Consider the following 22,927-nt stretch of genomic DNA (forward strand, 5'->3'; position numbering starts at 1 on the left):
CCCCACCAGATTGTGTATAAAATTCCCTGCTGTCAGGTCCGTCACGACGTACAGACCTGGCAGCAAAAGGTTAAGAGATTCTAAATGGAGGCAGGCATATTTAGATCATGTGACTGCTGTGATTGGCAGTCACCTGATCAGAAAACTCCCGATCGCATGTAGGCATCGGTAGCTTTTCGGTTCCTACTGGTAATTGCACTGAGAACACTCAGGGCTTGTTCTCTAAGCTCAAAAACATTTACATTTATGCGGCCTCTCAGTTATAAAGCCCAACTGTCGAGAGGCTGAATATATGCATACGGCCAGCGGGAACAGGTTAAAAAATAACTGCATAAAATGGTGTGTTATATTTGTATGAGATTTAATGCCCATTCTTTTGTTTTATGTGTTGCCACTGTTTGTGTTAATTTCATATGTGTTTACAGTGTAAGATCCTGTATGTTGCATTGTTGAAAATACTCTTTGCTTATTAATAAGGCATTTGCGGAAGAAATCCATGAAAGGGTCAGGAAAGAACTGTGGGGTTACTGCAGCTCTGAAGATCTGAGTGTTGATGATCTGCGCAAGATACGATATAAAGGCATTCGCCCTGCCCTTGGTTACCCCAGCCAACCAGATCACACAGAAAAGCTTACCATGTGGAACCTAGCAAACATAGAGGAGGGAACAGGTAAAGTATATGTGAAAAAGTTGTTTTTACAGTCCTACCTCAACTATGAATTTGTGTGATAACGGTCTTTGAGTACTTGTCGTGAAACAGATTGAGAGATCATTTTATGTTGGTACAGTAAGTGTCTGGCAACTGAAAAAGGCTTGAGCATTTAAAGGAGAAGTATGGCCAAAAATCATTTAATTCTGCACTCCTGTGACCCAGATTCAGCTGATAGCAGGCTAAAGCCCCTTCTGTGTTTTACTGTTTTTTTTGTTTTTTTTTTCCGGACCAGATCGGATTGGAGGTAGGCTGGTATAAACAGACACAAGTCCATTACAGCCACCGGTCTATAGGAATCCATAGACCATCCATGGATCAGGTCCGCTTGAAAAACTGACAGGTGAACCCGATCAGGTCGCCTGCATGAAGGGGCCTTGGTTGCGTGTTCAACACCACTGCATTTTTAGGTAGGAGAAAAAGACTGGATGCTGGTTAATCCCTATCTGCTGTGTGTACATATATATGCGACCTCACAGAAATTGGTCTTCTTCCATGGGGCCTCATATATGCGTACATGCGGTTGTGTTGGGAGCACGCTACCTTGTGCCGCATGTTCCATACTAATGTTCAGGAACTGGAAAGCTCAGTTCCCGATCCCTGTGTTAGCCTCTGATTTGCTATCACAGTGATCAATCCTCTTGAATGGAGAAAGATACATTGTATTTTTTTTTTTCCTCCTAGAAGAGAAAAATGTTGAAAAAAAAATAGGTAGATCCGAGTTTTATCTAGGTTAGGCTCAATGTCAGGGTCAAATGTAAGGGTTAAAAGTTAGGCTCTCGTTCCATAGACTTTTTTTCTGGGATTTTTCCTGCAGAGATCTTCAAAAAACAGCTGGGCTGGGCAACGGGATGACTAATCTAGATCCAGTGGTCACCCCAGCCTGGCCAGCGAGCGTACAGACCTTTAGGCAAGCGCTGGGTCGTCTATGACTGAGCCCCATCCTGGACCTCGGCAGGGGCGCATATGACCAGGCTTCAGACTTCCTGTCACAGCGCTACACTGCCCGACAGCCCCCCACTTCAGCAGTGAGGAGGTTCTGTCATGGGAGCCTTACCCACTCGTGCACATGTCCCCTCCCTCCCGGGCTGTGGTGCTCCTCTGGATGGAAGCCTGGGGTGGACCTGGCAGACTCCTCTGCCATTGTCTCCTGTTGGATTAGGCAGACATTGCCCTGGCATGCACCATTTAGAATCTGGCTCCTCCACTCCTCATTATGGCACACTCTGCCTGGGTGCTAAGCCCCTTCTGGACATTCCATTGTCCAGTGGATGTATTTAAGGCCTGATAGGTGGCTGTCTGGTCATCTGTGCATACTTTTACAACTTTTTTTCCTCGTTGCTGCTCTTTGCATCTTTGGTTGCTTGGTTGTAACTGCAAAGTTTTTGCGGGTTATTGTTTCCGAATCCTTATTGTCCTTTGGGGCTGTTTTCGGTGGTTGCATGTTTGCCCGATTGCTGCAGGTGTTTGTGGTTTGCCCATCCCTCATTGAAGCATTGTTTTGGGACGTTCCTATGGTCAAGATTAAGAAGAGCTGTGCCCGTCAATGAACGTAAGAGAAAACCATTTTTTTTTTGTTACCTTAAAATCCCTTTCTCTGAGTTTTGAAGGATACATCACACACCCCTCTATTGGAGTTTATACTTCTGACACTGCTTTGTGACTAACTGGATTGCCTATAGCAGAGAGGGGGTTTATACCAGCTGGGACTGCCCACAGGTGGTTCTGAGTTTCTTTTTCTGCCTAGTACCCACTCCTGTAGTTGATGATATAACCCTATGGTCAAAATTAAAGTAGTTGTAAAGGCTGAAGGTAAAAAAACCTGTGTGCAGCAGCTCCCCCAGCCCCCTCAATACCTACCTAAACCTTATCGCGATCCAGTGATGTAAATGACCGCCTCAGCTGTCCCCAGTCTCTGCCTCATTGGCTGAGACAGAAAGTGGGAGCCATTGGCTCCTACTGCTGTCAATCACAGCCAGTCAGCCAATGAGGAGAGAGAGGGGGCAGAACCATACCGCAGCTCCATGTGTGAATGTACGCTTGGAACAGCGGGTGTCCCTATAGCAAGCTGTTTCTGTGGGGGACCTGAGAAGAGTAGGATCCAGGCTGCTCTGTGCAAAACACAGTAGGAAAGTATAGACATGTTTGTCGTTTTACACGAAAAAAAATAACCTTCAGAATCACTTTAAGAAGAGCTGTGTCCGTCAATGAACTCCGAGAAATCTATTTTATGGTGGGTGACAAAAAAATCCCCCCTTTTTTTTTTAATCTTTGATGCTAAAAAAAAAGTAGATATCCATTACCCATTTGTCTCCAAATGAAATCTTAATTTGTTCAGAAAAGAACAAGGTAAAATCCACCTGGATACACAAAGTAGTTGCAATGATATGTACTGTACAGTTTTAGTTTCCATGTACACGAGCAGCTCCTAAACTCAAATTTAAGCGCTTTGGCCATTTTTTTGCCAAAGCTCCTAAACTCAACTCCATAAAAGCCTATGTGTCCATGTATACATAGGCTTTTAGCAGAGTTTAGGAGCTTCCGTGTTTAAACCTCCCTCTCCTGAACGCGGAATAATCTCGTTCAGGATAGGAACGTTTTAACCGCCGACCTTGGGAAAACAGTCAGGGTAGGCTCGTGTACATGGAGCCTTAGCGTACTAATACATGTCAAAATTGCAAAACTGTGTTCAGGCGTCAGAATTTGTTACCCAGGTTTTTTTTACCCTTGTCATGAAGGGGTTAAGGAATGTTAACTTGCAAAAGCACATAAAAACTGCTTGTACATACATTTCGGTGCATTTTCATTCAAATATATGGAAAAACGTGCCTTACGGTGCTGCAATGACGTGAATGGGCACCATAGAGAACAATGTGATTGATGATATGATTGATCATTATCAAGTGATTCTGTACGACTGAAGTCGAATAATTAATTGCACTAGTGTGAACCAGGCCTAAAATGTTTTTTTGTAAATTCAGAAATTGTCTTATTTTGCTTTACCTAAATTTACCAAATTTAAGAGAAAGTTGTAAATATTTTGAAAAAAAATGCCATTTTGGGGAAATGTAAGGTATTTTTGGTGTATTATTGGTTAATCCTAGAGAAAAAGTTAGTGCTTTTGTTATTTTTCTTGTGCTGTGCCATGGACGCATACGTGCTAATTTAGCATGTGTTCTATACCACCTAGAAATACATTTATAGTACAATTCTTCATACTTGTGTAGTAAACATACGCATTTTCGTACTTATGGAGGCCGAATGAGTGAGAGTAAAAATTTTCCACATACAGGAACATGATCATACCCAAATACTAACTTAAGTAGAGCCTTCTAACAGTTAAATGCATGAGTCTGTAATATATGTTGTATTTTCTACCAAGAAAAACACCATATATTAGTATAGGATCCAAAGAGACCCGATACTTGAAAAGAACTATTAGAGTGAAAATTAATATAATCAATATAATCAATTTTCTTGGAAAAGAGGGATCATATGTTCGATATTATTAAGATAACATACAGGTGAAACTCGAAAAATTTGAATATCGTGCAAAAGTTAATTTATTTCAGTAATGCAACTTAAAAGGTGAAACTAATATATGAGATAGACTCATTACATGCAAAGCAAGATAGTTTAAGCCGTAATTTGTCATAATTGTGATGATTATGGCTTACAGCTCATGAAAACCCCAAATCCACAATCTCAGAAAATTAGAATATTACATGCAGTCAATAAAACAAGGATTGTACATAGAACAATATCGGACCTCTGAAAAGTATAAGCATGCATATTTACTCAGTACTTGGTTTGAGCCCCTTTTGCAGCAATTACTCCCTCAATGCGGCGTGGCATGGAAGCTATCAGCCTGTGGCACTGCTGAGGTGTTATGGAAGACCAGGATGCTTCAATAGCGGCCTTCTGCTCTTCTGCATTGTTCGGTCTCATGTCTCTCATCTTTCTCTTGGCAATGCCCCATAGATTCTCTATGGGGTTCAGGTCAGGCGAGTTTGCTGGCCAATCAAGCACAGTAATCCCACGGTCATTGAACCAGGTTTTGGTGCTTTTGGCAGTGTGGGCAGGTGCCAAGTCCTGCTGGAAAATGAAGTCAGCATCTCCACAAAGCTCATCTGCGGAAGGAAGCATGAAGTGCTCCAAAATCTCCTGGTAGACGGCTGCGTTGACCCTGGACTTAATGAAGCACATTGAAACAACACCAGCAGATGACATGGCTCCCCAAATCAACACAGACTGTGGAAACTTCACACTGGACTTCAAGCATCTTGCAGTGTGTGCCTCTCCATTCTTCCTCCATACTCTGGGTCCTTTATTTCCAAATGAGATGCACAGGTTGCTCTCATCAGAAAAGAGGACTTTGGAACACTGAGCAACAGACCAGGTCTGTTTTTCTTTAGCCCAGGTAAGACGCTTCTCACGTTGTTTGTTCAGGAGTGGCTTGACAAGAGGAATACGACATTTGAAGCCCATGTCCAGGATCCGTCTGTGTGTGGTGGCTCTTGATGCACTGATTCCAGTCTCAGTCCACTCCTTGTGAAAGTCCCCAGCACTTTTGAATGGCCTTTTCCTGACAATCCTCTCCAGGCTGCGGTCATTCCTGCTGCTTGTGCACCTTTTTCTTCCACACTTTTCCCTTCCACATAACTTTCTATTAATGTGCTTTAATACAGCACTTTGGGAACATCCAACTTCTTTTGCAATTACCTTTTGAGGCTTTCCCTCCTTATGGAGGGTGTCAATGATGGTTTTCTGCACAACTGTCAGGTCAGTAGTCTTTCCCATGATTGTGATTCCTACTGAACCAGACTGAGAGACCATTTAAAGGTTCAGGAACCCTTTGCAGGAGTTATGGCTTAATTAGCAGGTTAGAGTGAGACACTTTGAGCCTAGAATATTGCACCTTTTCACAATATTCTAATTTTCTGAGATGGTGGATTTGGGGTTTTCATGAGCTGTGAGCCATAATCATCACAATTATGACAAATTGCGGCTTGAACTATCTTGCTTTGCATGTAATGAGTCTATCTCATATATTAGTTTCACCTTTTAAGTTGCATTACTGAAATAAATGAACTTTTGCACGATATTCAAATTTTTTGAGTTTCACCTGTACCTACCCTTATATATTTTAGAAAACAGCCATCCTTACAGAGTAAAAATCCACACTTCTCAAAAACGTCCTACAACTGTGGTATGCTACTGTTTTTTACATATTTATCTCTTTAACGCAAAATGTTCTACAAAGAACATCTTGTAGTTGTTAAAGCCCACATTAAGCGGAGTCCCTAAGTTCAAATGTGGCATACAAAACCATCCTTCCCACATACAGTTGTGTTCAAAATAATAGCAGTGTGTTGCAAAAAGTGAATAAAGCTCAAAATCCTTCTAATAGCTTTTATTTCCATACACACAAATGCATTGGGAACACTACACATTCTATTCCAAATCAAAACATGAAGAAAAATATATCAAATTTGTGTTGTTTCTCTAAAAAAAAATGAAGAAAAGTGAATATTAGACTGTTCAAAAAAAATAGCAGTGTTTGTATTCTTCTTTACAAACTCAAACATTCACTATATAAACTGAAAAATGTTTGAAGGTTTTGCTTTCCTTTGAATCACTTAGTTAATATTTAGTTGTATAACCACTGTTTCTGAGAGCTGCTTTACATCTGTGTTGCATGGAGTCAACCAACTTCTGGCACCTGTGAACAGGTATTCCAGCCCAGGATGATTGGACTACATTCCACAGTTCTTCTCTATTTCTTGGTTTTGCCTCAGAAACTGCATTTTTGATGTCACCCCACAAGTTTTCTATTGGATTAAGATCCGGGGATTGGCTGGCCACTCCATAACGTCGATCTTGTTGGTCTGGAACCAAGATGTTGCACGTTTACTGGTGTGTTTGGGGTCGTTGTCTTGTTGGAACACTCATTTCAAGGGCATGTTGTCTTCAGCATAAGGCAGCATGACCTCTTCAACTATTCTGATGTATTCAAACTGATCCATGATCCCTGGTATGCGAATGAGAAACATCCCCATATCATGATGCTTGCACAACCATGCTTCACTCTCTTCACAGTGTACTGTGGCTTGAATTCAGTGTTTGGGGGGTCGTCTGACAAACTGTCTCCGGCCACTAGACCCAAAAAGAACAATCTTACTTTCATCAGTCCACAAAATGTTGCGCCATTTCTCTTTATGCCAGTCAATGTGCTCTTTGGCAAATTGTAACCTCATCAGCACATGTCTTTTTTTCAAAAGTGGGACTTTGCGGGGGCTTCTTGCAGATAGCTTGGCTTCACATAGGCGTCTTCTAATTGTAACAGTACTCACAGGTAACTTTAGACCTTCTTTGATTTTCCTGGAGCTGATTGTTGGCTGAGTCCTTGCCATTTTGGCTATTCTTCTATCCATTTGAATGGTAGTTTTTTGCTTTCTTCCACATCTTTCAGGTTTTGGTTGCCATTTTAAAGCATTTGCGCTCATTTTAGCTGAGCAGCCTATCATTTTCTGCACTTCTTTATATGTTTTCCCCCCTCCAATCAACTTTTTAATCAAGGTACGCTGTTCTTCTGAACAATGTCTGGAACGGCCCATTTTCCTCAGAATTTCAGAGAGAAATGCACTGTAACCAGCATGTACAACATTTGCTGCCTTCCTTCCCTAAATAAGGGCAATAATTTCCACCTGTTTTTCAAAGAATGAATAACCTCACTAATAGAACTCTACACATATTATTTTGAACATGCCCCTTTCAATTAGTGATTCAATAACACAGAATCAGCAGCATGCATGTTATGACTGTTGGGTCTATTGGATTTCTATTACTCTACTACACCTGCTAGTAAATAATTTGCCATGTAGAAATATTTCTACCAAAAACAGTGATTGATCAGGTTAGTGATGTCTGACTGCTATTATTTTGAACACAAATGTACATTATATTATATAAGGATCCCTATACATCTAAACATACTGTAGGGTCACTGTAACAAAAGTATGTACAGTATATGTTTCAAGGGATCCGTAAGTACTAAATGTAAACCAGGCAAAACAAGAACTCCTAAACAAAAAATATAGCTTGCTATTTACCATCAAACCAGCATACCACCAATCTCTGCAAACATGGCACCCTAGCGTCTCACAGTTAAAGCCAAAAGTGCCTATATATGGGCTGGGCAAGCCGCGGTCTCCCATCCCCTAGAGCTGCCACCGAACGCGCCTAAATCAGGGCATTGCGGCCAGCTGTTCCTCCACACAAGCTCTGCCACCCATTGGCATGGTAGGCCAGAAAAGAAGTCTCCTTCAGTTTATACTCCTCCCCCTACTAGAAACAGAACCCAAGGCTGTGCAGCACAAATCCTCTGGGCCTAAACCCGTAACAAGAGGACACCACAGTCACTGGATATCTGTTTGTACCAATCCCTCGTTTACTAAACAACTAGTTAAAGACACTCCCGATACCAAACACTATGTACAATGACATCTAGTGGACAAAATAAAAAAACTTCATAAAGTACAAAATAAGTTTTTTGCAAATATGAAAGTGACACAAAAATGAAAGGAGAGCACAAATGCCACCTCACAAGTCATGGGAGGGACAGGAGAGAGAAACAAAAGAACAAGAGACTAAGAATGGGAACAGAACACAAAAAAATGGAAATAGAACAAAAAAGAATTGTGAAAAAGGTGGAGTGACCATCTAATTTTAGCTGCTAGGCTATTGCATGTAACTACATCACCATCAGATTTTTTTTTTTTTTTTTATGTAATAATGTTACAATGTACACAAGATTCATACAAAACACCCATGAGCGGGTGTGATATCGGTTTGCTCAAAGATGTTAAATTGGCCAGGCCAATGCTATGCTATCCTGGATGGCCTACTTTTACAGAAAGACAAACCGCAAAACTAAGATGTTCATTTATTTTATTATCCAACCCTTGAGACTGGATCATGAGTGGAAGGAGAACTTAAGGTCCTCCTTGACTCATTCTTCAATTCAGTAATCATCCTCAGTGCCCTGTAATCTTTTATTGAAATCGACCTCCGCTCATGATCCAGTCTGGACACCTTCTAGACGTGAAGAACAACAAGGAGGTAATCTCCTGGTGAAGCAATTTAAAAAGAAATTAAAAAAAAAATCCCCACTTAAACAAATACCAAAGTGGATTTATTGGTTACAAAGGACATTGAGAAGATGTCATGTCAGGGAGGCACAATGAATATGTCTCAGCGACAACACTGTGCGTTGTTGAAATTACAACAATTGGCTCACAATTAATATGTTCCAAAAATATTTAGACAGAATAAAGCACCTGGACCGGATGGCATACACCCACAGGTCCTTAAAGAATTGAGCTGTGTCATTTCAAAGCCATTGTTTCTAATTTTTAGGGACTCTTTAATGACTGGCATAGTACCACTGGATTGGCGTAAGGCCAATGTGGTGCCAATATTTAAAAAGGGGTCAAAATATTTACCAAGTAATTATAGACCTGTTAGTTTAACTGCTATTGTTGGGAAGATACTGGAGCGTTTAATAAAGGACCACATGGATGAGTTCTTGCTGGAAATAAATATTTTAAGCAACAGACAGCATGGATTCATGAAAGACAGAAGTTGTCAAACAAATCTGGTGGACGTGGTATACTTGGATTTGCAAAAGCGTTTGACACAGTTCTCCACACACGGCTAATGTGTAAGGTAAAATCTAGGGGCTTGGAAAAATCCGTATGTAAATGGATAGAAAACTGGCTAAAAGATCGTATTCAAAGAGTAGTGGTTAATGATTCATGCTCTGCATGGTATAGGGTTGTCAGTGGTGTACCCCAAGGTTCAGTGTTGGGACCCTTTACTTTTTAATAAATTTATAAACAATATAGGGTCTGGGATTAGAAATACCATTTCAGTCTTTGCAGATGACACCAAGCTGTGCAGTGGAATAACATTCTTACAGGATGTTTTTAACTTACAAGCTGACTTCAATGCACTGTCTATTTGGGCAACTATGTGGAAAATGAGCTTTAATGTTGATAAATGTAAGGTTATGCACTTGGGGGCTAAGAATATGCATGCATCATACATACTAGGGGGAGTACAACTGGGGGAATCAATGGTGGAGAAGGATCTAGGGGTTCTGGTAGATCACAAACTTAATGGCATGCAATGCCAAGCTGCGGTTTCTAAAGCGAGCAAAATCCTCTCTTGTATTAAGAGGTATAGACTCCAGAGAGAGAGATATCATATTACCCCTGTACAAATCATTAGTAACACCTCATCTGGAATATGCAGTTCAGTTTTGGGCACCAATTTACAAAAAGAACATTGGGGAACTTGAGAAAGTACAGAGAAGGGCAACTAAACTGATAAGAGGCATGGAGGAGCTCAGCTATGAGGAAATATTAGAGAAACTGAATTATTCTCTCTTGAGAAGAGGAGATTAAGGGGGGATATGATCAACATGTATAAATACATCAGTGGTTCATATAGTGAACTTGGTATAGAGCTATTCACCCTGAGGTCCTCACAGAGGACAAGGGGACACTCTACGTCTGGAGGAAAAGAAATTTAATCTCCAAACACAGAAAGGTTTCTGGATCCACTGTGGGTATAGGATTATAACTTTTTTTTTTTTTATTAATTGTTAAACTGGATGGACTTTTTGTCTTTTTCAGCCAGACTATGTAACTATGTAACAACAAAAGGACATTATTGTAAAACCTTCAGATAAAAGAGGCACCATTCTACTTAGTAACAGATTTCAATATCATTTGATGAAGAGTTACTATAATATTTCACACAGGGAAAGTGTACCCATGGTGGGAAAATTCCATAAGGAACGTGACACAGAATAATAGGAATTTGTTTTATTTGGAATTTATTGGATTTCATTTCATTGCATGTTTTTGTTTTCGGCAGCTCCAACTACCTCTAGGTGCAGGGAGTGGCGATGGGAACTACATGTGCCCCATCATATGACAACTTGTACCTGGGGGGATTGGAGCATTGGCCTTTCTCCTCTACTGGAATGTCGATGGCCACCATGTGGAATTGATCGACATCTTTATTTTTTGGACTTGAGCACTGGATTTGCTAGCACAATTCGTGGGGGCCCTGAATGTGAATCCATTTAATCTCTTCCTTACATTATCATTTGAATACATTACCCTTTCTTTGATGATAAAAAAATGAGATATTCCATACCATTTTCCTCCAAATGAAATCTCAGTTTGTTCTGAAAAGAACAAGGTATAATCCACCTGGATACATTAAATGGTTGCAGTGATATGTACTGTACAGTTTATTCCCGTATTTTTCGCTCCATAAGACGCACTTTTTTCCCCCCCAAAAAAGGGGGGAAAATGTCAGTGCGTCTTATGGAGCGAATATAAAGCGGCCGGTCCGGTATTTTTGCGGCCACCATGTCAGAATACCGGGCTGGCCGCTCAGCTGTTGTCTCCTGCAGGGCCTTACCTGTTCCTCCCTCCAGCGCTGCACAGTCTTCCCGCGCTGGCTTCTGTGACAGCCGGGTGCTTACTGCACATGTGCTGTGCTTTGTGAATGATCCGGTGTCTTCTGGGACACATGAAAGGTCCCAGAAGGCGCCGGGCCATTCACATAGCGCAGCGCTTCTCGCACATGCGCAGTAGGCACCCGGCTGTCAAAGAAGCCGGCCCGGGAAGAAGAGGGAAGGACAACTCCGCGGAAGTGGGAGCGGGTACCTGTCAAATTCAGGTACCCGCTCCCCCTCCCTCCCCAAAGGTCAGCAGTCTCTGGTCATTCCCTTCACTGTCTGCAGTCTCTGGTCATTCCCTGCACTGTCTGCAGTCTCTGGTCATTCCCTTCACTGTCTGCAGTCTCTGGTCATTCCCTTCACTGTCTGCAGTCTCTGGTCATTCCCTGCACTGTCTGCAGTCTCTGGTCATTCCCTGCACTGTCTGCAGTCTCTGGTCATTCCCTGCACTGTCCGCAGTCTCTGGTCATTCCCTGCACTGTCCGCAGTCTCTGGTCATTCCCTGCACTGTCCGCAGTCTCTGGTCATTCCCTGCACTGTCTGCAGTCTCTGGTCATTCCCTGCACTGTCTGCAGTCTCTGGTCATTCCCTGCACTGTCTGCAGTCTCTGGTCATTCCCTGCACTGTCTGCAGTCTCTGGTCATTCCCTGCACTGTCTGCAGTCTCTGGTCATTCCCTGCACTGTCTGCAGTCTCTGGTCATTCCCTGCACTGTCTGCAGTCTCTGGTCATTCCCTGTACTGTCCGCAGTCTCTGGTCATCCCCTGCACTGTCCGCAGTCTCTGGTCATCTCCTGTACTGTGTCCGCAACCTTTGGTCATCCCCTGCACTGTCTGCAGTCTCTGGTCATCTCCTGTACTGTGTCCGCAGTCTCTGGTCATCTCCTGCACTGTGTCTGCAGTCTCTGGTCATCCCCTGCACTGTGTCCGCAGTCTCTGGTCATCCCCTGCACTGTGTCCGCAGTCTCTGGTCATCCCCTGCACTGTGTCCGCAGTCTCTGGTCATCCCCTGCACTGTGTCCGCAGTCTCTGGTCATCCCCTGCACTGTGTCCGCAGTCTCTGGTCATCCCCTGCACTGTTTCCGCAGTCTCTGGTCATCCCCTGCACTGTGTCCGCAGTCTCTGGTCATCCCCTGCACTGTGTCCGCAGTCTCTGGTCATCCCCTGCACTGTGTCCGCAGTCTCTGGTCATCCCCTGCACTGTGTCCGCAGTCTCTGGTCATCCCCAGCACTGTGTCCGCAGTCTGCTCATCTCCTGCACTGTGTCCGCAGTCTCTGGTCATCTCCTGTACTGTGTCCGCAGTCTCTGGTCATCTCCTGTACTGTGTCCGCAGTCTCTGGTCATCTCCTGCACTGTGTCCGCAGTCTCTGGTCATCCCCTGCACTGTGTCCGCAGTCTCTGGTCATCCCCTGTACTGTGTCCGCAGTCTCTGGTCATCCCCTGTACTGTGTCCGCAGTCTCTGGTCATCCCCTGTACTGTGTCTGCGGTCCATTGGTTCAGAATATTTTTTTTCTCTTGTTTTTCACCTCTAAAACCTAGGTGCGTCTTATGGTCAGGTGCGTCTTATGGAGCGAAAAATACGGTAGTGTACTAATACATGTCAAAATTACAAAACTGTGTTCTGGCATTAGGATTTGTTACCCATGTTTTTTTTACCCTTGTCATGAAGGGGTTAAGGAGACTTAACTTGCAAAAACACATAAGAATTGCTTGTACATACATTTTGGTGCATTTCCAATTAAATATATGGAAAAACGTGCCATACGGTGCTGCATTGATGTGAACGGGCACCTTGGAGAACAATGTGATTGATAAGATTGCAAAATGCCACTCCACAAGGCATGGGAGGGAAGGGAGAGAGAAACAAAAGAACAAGAGACTAAGACTGAGAACAGAACGAAAAAAAAAATGGAAGTAGAACAAAAAAAGACTTGTGACAATATAATTTTAGCTGCTAGGCTATTGCATGTAAATACATCACCATCAGATTTTTTTTTTATTGTAATGTTACAATGTACACAAGATCCATACAAAACACCCATTAGCTGGTGTGACATTGGTTCACTCAAAGAAGTTAATTGGCCAGTGGTATGCTATCCTGGATGCCTTGCTTTACAGAAAGACAAGCAGCAAACTAAGATGTTCATTTATTTTAGTATCCAACCCTTGAGACAGGATCATGAGTGGAGGTGGAACCTGAGGTCCCCCTTGACTCATTCTTCAACTCGGTAATGATCCTCAATGCCCTGTAATCTTTTATTGAAATTAACCCCCACTCATGATCCAGTCTGGACACCTTCTAGACGTGAAGGACGTAATCTCCTGGTGAAGCAATTTAAAAAGAAAAAAAAAATAATTCCCACTTAAACAAATACCAAAGTGGATTTATTGGTTACAAAGGACATCGAGACAATGTCATGTCAGGCAGGCACAATGAATATGTCTCAGCGACTACACTGTTGTTGAAATTACAGTAACAAAAGGACATTCTTGTAAAACCCTCAGATAAAGGAGGCAACATTCTACTTAGTAATAGATTTCGATATCATTTGATGAAGAGTTACTATATTCTAATACTTCACACAGGGAAAGTGTACCCATGGTGGGAAAATTCCATAAGGAACGTGACACAGAATAATAAGAATGTATTTGTTTTATTTGGAATTTATTGGATTTCATTTCATCGCACGTTTTTGTTTTCAACTGCTCCCACTGCTCCTAGGTGCAGGGAGTGGCGATGGGACTACATGTGCCCTATCGTATGCCAGCTTGTACCTGGGGGGATTGGAGCGTTGGCCTTTCTCCTCTAATGGGATGTCGATGTCCACCATGTGGAATTGTGGTAGAGGTACATTGACAACATCTTTATTTTTTGGACTTTAGCACTGGATTTGCTAAAACAATTCATAGAGGCGCTGAATATGAACCCATTTAATCTCTTCCTTACGTTATCATTTCAATACATTACCCTTTCTTGACCTGTATATATTTACAGAGGGTTGGCTAATAACTTTGCTGCAAGGTTTTTTGGGCTCTAGGCAAGTGGGCTTGCCCTCTAAATGCGTAAGCCAGCGAGGGTTCTCAGACAGTGTTCACCTGGCGTAATACCCATCCAGGTCTCACCCGCCAATGAGACTATCGATTGAACATTTTTATATTGCTTTAATTCTGCTTAGTTTGTGAGTATAATTATGTTTTTAACACATAATAAACTACTCTGGGATAGTGCGCTAGGCCCACTGCACCATCTCTTTCTTCTTCTTTTCCTGCAGTGGCTTCTGGATTACCCCAGTCAGTTGAGGGCAGCAAGGCCATTTTGATCCCTTTTTCCTTTATAAACATGCATACACTATCTGACCACCAGCCCCCCACACTCATGCGCAGGAGCTTTTTGTTTTCAATTCAATTAAAAGAAAAAAAAAACGCAAACAATTCAATTTTACATTCAAACAGTGCACATCCACGACATTTAATAAATGAAATTTCCGTGGGCAAAATATATGAGAATTTGTAGGAGCTGTTCATATTTGGAAACAGTTGAGGAGGAGGCTATTAAACTACATGAGCGATTTTTGTAGCAGGGGTTACAGTAATAAATTCTTGAAACAAGCCTATTGGAAAGCTAAAACTAGTCCTCGGGACCTTCTTTTGTTCTAAGGGAAAAGAGACAATTGAACCCAAAAAACTAGCTTGATTACCACTTTCAATAATCAGTCTGATGGTATGTGTAATGTTCTTAAAAAATATTGGTATATTTTAAATGAAGATGAAATAGCGGGTGAGCTGGTGAATCCTATACCAAAAATTACATTTCGAAGGAATACATCAATTAAAGTCCTCATGGTTTCAAGGCATTATGAAAGTATTCCTAAACCGGATCCATGAGTCTCTCTGCCCTTTGGCACATTTGCATGTGTCAATTGTACATATTGTTAATTTATTACTGAAGATTTTATCCCCTTGCTACCAGACGGAAAATAGTTTATGCCATAACATTTTGTATGATGATTGCAAGATTGCCAGCCAATTGGCATAGTATATTTACTCAATTGCCCATGTAATTAATTTTTTTACATCAGTAAAACTAAAGTTTTGGCAACAAATTTGTGATCATGTTCGCAGCATTAAAAATGGAAATCTTGTGATCCCTGTGGCGTACCATTTTGTTAACAGCCATAAATATCAGCTGTTTGGTTTACACTTCATGGCATTAAATCATATGCTTCCACATCTGAGAGGAGAGGACATTGATAAAAGTATTTTAGAGAGAGAAAGTAGATGAACTTACAATTTAAAAGCTTTCAGAAATCCTCGATTAAACAAACATCTTAGTTTCACTGCCTATAAAAGCAGGCCATCCAGGTTAGCACTGGCCAATTTAACATCTTTGAGAGAACCAATGTCACACCCTTTAATGGGTGTTTTGTATAGATTTTGTATACATTAAAACATTATTTAAAATAAAAAAAAATAAAAAATGTTGATTTCTGTATTTACATGTTTACATGCAACTGTGGAGCAGCTAAAATGGTTGCTCCCCCTTTTTTCACAATTATTTTTATTTTTGTTCTACTCCAGGTTTTTTTTTTTTTTTTGTTCTGTTAGAAAAAAAAAACTGATGTATAGGTGATGTATATTGTGCAGGCAAATATGGTCAGGCGCCAGAGTCCGTGTCACAGTGCTGTGACAGCCTCCCCACTTTTCTGGAGAAGAGGATCTGTCTTGGGAATTTTACATCCAAACTCCATGAATCAGTGAGTAGATGCCCCCCTGGGTACTGTGCTGGGCACAGACACTTCCCAGAGTGGTCGGCCCTACAGGGCTCTCCTCCCCTCCAGGGCTGGTGGTCAACTCTTCGGGGTTTCCTCCTCTCCTGCCTTCAGTTGTCTGAACCAAGATTCCCCCTATCCCTAGGACCTGGGGCTCGCCTGCGATATGTCCCTGCATATCCTCCTATTTGCTCACCTCAGCAGGAGATTGAATGGACATTTATATAATACACCTCAAGTGTACCCAGATGGACTCTGTGTATGTTATCACTACGTCTATAGGATCAATGCTGGTAATATCTATATCACACTAGCCCTGCATGGTGTCTTCTCAACCACTCAAGATTTCAACACACATTTCTACATCCACTGTGTGATCTGAAGGTCATTACAATCCACTGTCCCTCTATTGTCTATAAAGCGCCACCTTAGGTGCACTATTCACCTATGTATGTGGCTGTGACAAATACTGGAGAAATTGGCAGTATACAGTGACCCTCTACCCCCATCTAGGGGAGCCACTGTGTATCACATCTACTCTCACTCATCCCATTGGATACCTTTGTCCTGACCAAGACTCTGTACTATATATGTAAATCCACTGTTTATGGTATCTCTTGAGTACTGACATTGCCGTTCATGTTGCCTTTTCATATTTCCTTAGTGAATTACACTTATTCAACACCTTTTCTCCTCTGACCTGATTACTGTTTTCATCTTTCAGTTGCTCTATCATTTCCATCTGTGCCAGCTATTCTATTCCTCTCTGGAGGCTGTTTGTCTTGTGCGTGAGTGTGTGCATGTCAGAGGGGCCGGGATCCCGGTACGTGGGCTGTCTTTCACATGACAACGTTGTCATTTATTTTTAACTTCTATGTTAGGTGGAGGTCGTCTGCCTTCTTTATTGTGTTTCTTTTTTGATAATAAAATATACTTTTTATAGCCGCTGTTTGTTCTCATTACTCATGCTCTCTGCTCCAGTGGGTCCCCCCCCCCCCCGGTTTCCCCCCTTTTTTATTGCATATTCTTTGGTCCTAAGGACACCACCGTGGGACGTGGTGAGTCGGCTAATTACTCGGAATGTTTGAGATTTCCTTTTCTTGGGAATATATCCTTGTGGGGCATCACAATTTTCTTTTGTTATTTTTCTGTCCCTGCATATCCTGCCTGGGTCCCGTGATGGAGGTGTTGACCCCTGGGTTTGCCTTAGGGGGTCTATAAATGATGGACTACTGTGTTCCTGTACTTTCCCCTCCTCCCCTGCCCCGGTGGGTACAGATAGAGATGTATAATTTCTGGAAATTTTGAAGTCGTGTGGAAAAACGTTTTTTTCTGTACTTTCTGGAAAAAATAGACATTTTCTGAAAAATTTAAGAAAAATCAGTGTGGAGTAGTTTACAAATTGAAAGTCAGTTTGTTACACTGGGAATGTGTAATGCGGTGTATATAAAAATGTTTGAAATAAAATTACGACTTATTCAGTAAATAAACTAAACTTGCATTTCAAGCAGCAGAACCTTATGGTGTGATACCGTATAACTCCTATAGTGTTCTTTCTGAGCTAGAAGCAGATACAAAGGTTCCAAACATAGCTGCTTGTCAGCATAGGAAGGAGGACCCTGAGAAAAAAATTGCTTTGCCAAAAGTAACTCTTTTATCGGAGGTTGCAATCCAGACAAGTGTTGTGATTAAGGCTCTTAAAAGGAGACATCATCTTGTTGGTGATTCAATTGTCAGAGGTGTTTCTTTAGGAAATCATGTGGAAGTGTCAAATGAAGTTAGTTGTTTACCTGCTGCTACTGTTGAGAGAGAGAAAAAAACATTTTAAAAATGATCAAAGAAAGCTAGTGAAGAGTGCAATGTTGATTTTGTTGTGCACCTTGGCAAATGATTTTTCCCAGAAAGATGTGCAGAACGCACATCAGTCTGTAAAAAATCATTTGCCAAGGTGCATCTTTTGAAGATCCTGCTCAAAATTCTGGAAATTCTTCTGAACAGAACATTCAGAAGGATTTCCAGAATTTTGAGCAGGATCTTCAAAAGTTAGGCTGTACTGTTACATTTTCAGAGGTCTTACCTTTGCATAATGGACGACAAGAGAAAGTACTTTATATAGCAGAGTTCAATGTTTGGTTAAAGGATAATTTCACCTTTGGAACATGTTTACACGGTCCACCCGTTTTTAGCTCTGTGAGTTCTGTGAATGAGTGCCTACAAGTCCCGGAAGCCTTAGTGGCTGTCGACTTGTAGTTTTTAATGGACTACGGCGCTGTGGAGTGCCATGGTAGTTCATTGAAGCTTCCTGTCAGAATATATGCTTGACCGTACATCCCGTACGGCAAGCAAATATTCTAACAGATCTACTGATCGCTGGTGCAATGCTTTACAGGCTCCTTTGGATGAAAATAATAAATGCACATTTTTTTACCTGCAAAAAAAGTGCATTTATTATTTTTGTCCAAAAGGTGAACTTAACCAAAACCTACATCTGTGCACCATTCCTTTAAAAGATATGTTAGTTCATGATGCTATCAGGTGGGTTGACATTGAGCTGTATAAAAGAGATTGTCTGCATCCCTCACACAAGGGCACTAAGTGTCAGGAATGGACTCAGCACTGGTGGTGGGACTCACCTGCCGTGTGGGCTGCAGTACCAGAGCTGACCAGCGGGTGCTCTCAACAATGGACTCAGCACTGGTGGTGGGACTCGCCTGCCGTGTGGGCTGCAGTACCAGAGCTGCCCAGCGGGTGCTCTCAGCAATGGACTCAGCACTGGTGGTGGGACTCACCTGCCGTGTGGGCTGCAGTACCAGAGCTGACCAGCGGATGCTCTCAGCAATGGACTCAGCACTGGTAGAGGGATCCGCCAGAGGTATGTGCAGGTAAGGCTGGATCCGTGCAGGATGGATGGATGGCAGAGTAGTTAGCGTGGTCAGACGGGCCAAGTCAGCAACGTGCGGGCAGCAAGGTACCAAAGGAGCAGGCAGAGAATGGTCAAGGTCACAAGCCGGGTTCAGTAACTCACGGACAGCGCGGTACAGGGGATCAGGCATAAGGATGGTCAGGCAAGCCAGGGGTTCAACAGGAGACGGTCAGCAGAGGTCAGGATCAAGCCGGGTGAGCAACGAAGCATGAACTCAAGATACTAGGTACAGAGGCTCATGGGAAAACATACACCAAGGCCCAGAGCACAGGCCTGGTCATGGCTTAAATACACCTTTCTGCAATCAGCCCCAGGTTTGGCTGATTGTGAGCTTCTGGCTGCTAAGAGCACCCGCTGGTCAGCTCTGGTACTGCAGCCCACACGGCAGGTGAGTCCCACCACCAGTGCTGAGTCCATTGCTGAGAGCACCCGCTGGTCAGCTCTGGTACTGCAGCCCACACGGCAGGTGAGTCCCACCACCAGTGCTGAGTCCATTGCTGAGAGCACCCGCTGGGCAGCTCTGGTACTGCAGCCCACACGGCAGGTGTGTCCCACCACCAGTGCTGAGTCCATTGCTGAGAGCACCCACTGGTCAGCTCTGGTACTGCAGCCCACACGGCAGGTGAGTCCCACCACCAGTGCTGAGTCCATTCCTGACACTAAGCTTCTTAGTATAAAATTGAGTTGTTTTTTGGACATTTTTATTATACAGAATTTATATAGCACCAATCGTTTGTGCAACGCTTTACAATACAGTTGTGCGCAAAAGTTTACATACCCTGGCAGAAATGAAATTTTGGCATTGATATTACAAATATGACTGATCATGCCAAATAATGCTCTTTTATTGAAGGCCGATGATCATATGAAGCCATTTATTATCAAATACTTGTTTGGATCCTTTTTAAATCATAATGATAACAGAAATCACCCAAATGGCCATGATCAAAAGTTTACATACCCTGGAATGTTTGGCCTTGGTACAGACACACAAGGTGACACACATGGGTTGCAATGCCAATTAGTGGTTAATGTCAGTCTTTTGACAGTCCTTTTCTGATCCCTATGGCTCACTATCTAGCCCAGTCAGTGCTTCCAGGTAAGAGCTAACAAACTCATTGACTATTTATACTCTGACACTAATTGAAATTTAAAAAGCCACAGGTGTGAGACATTAACCTCTAATTGGCATTTTAACCCATGTGTGTCACCTTGTGTGTCTGTACTAAGGCCAAACATTCCAGGGTATGTAAACTTTTGATCCGGGCCATTTGGGTGATTTCTGTTATTATGATTTAAAAAGGAACCAAACAACTATTTGATAATAAATGGCTTCATATGACCATCATCCTTCAATAAAAGAGCATTTTGTGGCACGATCAGTCATATTTTCAATATCAATGACAAAATTTCACAATTTCTGGCAGGGTATGTAAACTTTTGAGCACAACTGTATAAAGGGGGACAGTACAAATACAATACAGTTAAATACAGAAGGAATAGGAAGGCCCTGCTCATGGAGCTTACAATCTATAGGATGCATTTAAACTGAGAAATGAGGGCAGATATGTAATTGTTAAGGAGCATTTCTGTCACCAGCAGGTTGAAACAAATGTGAGGGCTTGTGTTGCTAAGGACTGGGCTGATGGGGTGGTCACTTCAGTTAAAGTTTTTGGTGGTAAAAATAAAGCAGCAGATAGCAGTGTTTGTCATGTCATGTGCACAAATGCTCATAGTTTAGGCAACAAGTTTAGTGAGCTCTTATGTCTAGGGACAACTTGGACTTTGTTGCAATTACAGAGATGTAGTTCAAGGATTCAAATGACTGGGAAATAACTATTCCAGGGTATACACTATACAGGAAAGACAGAGTAGGGAAGAGGGCAGGTGGAGTTGCCATATATGTCAAAAATAGCATAATGCTAACATTAAAAAAACAAATGAAATCTTTGAAACCCTCCTGGGTCTGCCTTCCAACCAGAGAGGGCTCTTCCCTCAGAATTGGTGTGATATGGGGCGTGGCTGGGATGTGAAGAGAATAAGTCACACTTTGCCGGAGCTTTGTGTCTGCCATCCTGAAACCCGGTCTGCGGGCACTACCTACCATACAGACCGGCTCCGATCCTTTGACTGTATCCACCAAAGCATCCCTTCCTCTCATCTGGTTCCAATGATGCCTTCCTCTACACAGCACACCACCCACTTGTCCTCCCTGCTCAGCTTCAGCGGTGGCCATCTTGCCTGTGAAATAGTCTGTAGCAGTCATGTGGTCGAGCACACAGACTCTTCCGGAGCCGGGTAAACCTACCAGCACTGATCTCCAGGCAGCCATAACCTCCTGTAAGGAGTCGCTGGTAGCGAAGATGGACTCTCTCCATTGGCATAAGCTTGATACAAATGACATGGAGAAATTTAGATCCCGCCTGTCCGAGGCTGAGAACCGGATATCTCAGGCTGAGGATACCTTCGCTGCAGAATCCAGGGAGCTCCATGCCCTCCAGAGGCAGGTAAAAGCCCTCCAAGATAGGGCTATTGATACCGAAAATGACAAATAATCTGCGGATCCTGGGTTTACCTGAGCAGGCCTAACAACCAACAGTTTTCAGAGCATTTCCTAACCATGCTGCTGGGCCTAGAATATTTGCCGTCCACCTTCAGTGTGGAATGGGCACATAGAGTGGCCCCTTCCCCACCGGAACCACCCTTTTCTCTTGAAATTGCTCAACTATCAGGATAGAGATATGCTACTCGCCCATGCCCGAAATTGTCTGGGCCTGACCTTTTGATAACAGGATTTCCTTGTTCCCAGATTACTCTCCTGAAGTTAAATAGCGCTGGCGCTCCTTCATAGAAGTCCACAAACACCTCCGTGACGAGGGTCTCACAGCCTTTTGTTTCCCAGCAAGCTAAGGATCGTCAACAGAGATGTGACCCGGTTCTTCGATTCTCCTGAAGCGGCTTCAGGCTGTCTGGACACTCGCTGAGTTTCTTCCTGTTCTGTTCCTTTGAATATGCTGATCGAGGGGTCCCAGTTGCACCTTTTTCCACTGTATCCTTTATGACCGCTATTGATCCCTATTCAATGCTATCTTTTCCTGGCCAAGTTCTTGTTGATTGGGCCGGTGCCTTGTCCTTTATTTTTCTATAACTAGTGCCAGCTATGGAGCTCTGTGCTTCCCTTTTAGCAGCTGTAAATACAGTTACCTGTTTTTAGTGCCTTGGACACATTGTCCTTTGGACCCCCTTTGATAGTAGAGCTGTGACGCAAATGGTGGATCCGGTGTCATCCCTGTTCTCCCCACTAAACACTAGACTTTCTTGTAACTGGTTCCTGTTTTGTACTTGGTATAGGCCCTGCTTGTCTATCTAGCAAGGGCAAGATATGTGCACTTGTGCCTGGGTGTTTATACTTTAAAATGTTGGTAATATGTGTTGGCTCCCACTTGGTTTGCTGTCCCTTGAGCCCCCCCCCCCCCCCCCGCCTCCCCCATCTCTCCCCTTATCCTATGTGGCACTTTTTGCCTTACTGTAATGTACATGGTTGGGGAGCCTGATGCGTCCTCTTTCCACTCCTGCTCGGGACCCCTGATAGGGTAGACAGAAGGTATCGAGCTAGGAGAGGCACGAGTGCCTGATGAGTCTGCGGTGACAGCTGGCAGTTGATGACCCAGAGGACCAGGATGCAGGTCGGTTGCAGATGCAGGTGAGCAGGTGCAGCAGCAGTAAGGTATAATGGAGATACAGACAACCGTGGCAGCTAGCAGCCAGGAATAGAATAGAAGGCATGTGAGATAGAAACGTCAGGCAAGCCGGGTCAGGATCAATCGAGCAAATCAGGTACAGAGGAGCAGGCAAGCGGATAGTCAAGGAATGAGCTGGGTCAGTGCAGGCGGAGTTCAATCATAGTCAGGTAAAAGCAGGTAGATAACAGAAGTCAGGATACAAGCACAGAATGTAGTAGACCAAAAGGCACCATTCTAAGTGCAGCA

At 43.0% G+C, this 22,927-nt stretch overlaps 1 protein-coding gene across 1 annotated transcript in view; it reads left to right on the plus strand.

The window, feature by feature from the left end:
* LOC149447677 (methionine synthase-like) overlaps nt 1–22,927 on the plus strand; it is a 233,712-nt gene that overhangs the window by 79,587 nt on the left and 131,198 nt on the right. Inside the window, exon 5 of the mRNA XM_089652223.1 lies at nt 478–670. Coding sequence (XP_089508349.1) covers nt 478–670 — 193 coding nt within the window. The remainder of the gene's footprint in view (nt 1–477; nt 671–22,927) is intronic.

This window comes from Staurois parvus, unplaced genomic scaffold, assembly GCF_062004578.1.
Source record: "Staurois parvus isolate SC_StPar_1 unplaced genomic scaffold, SC_StPar_1.0 ptg000674l, whole genome shotgun sequence".
In the NCBI taxonomy this organism is placed as follows: Eukaryota; Metazoa; Chordata; class Amphibia; order Anura; family Ranidae; genus Staurois; species Staurois parvus.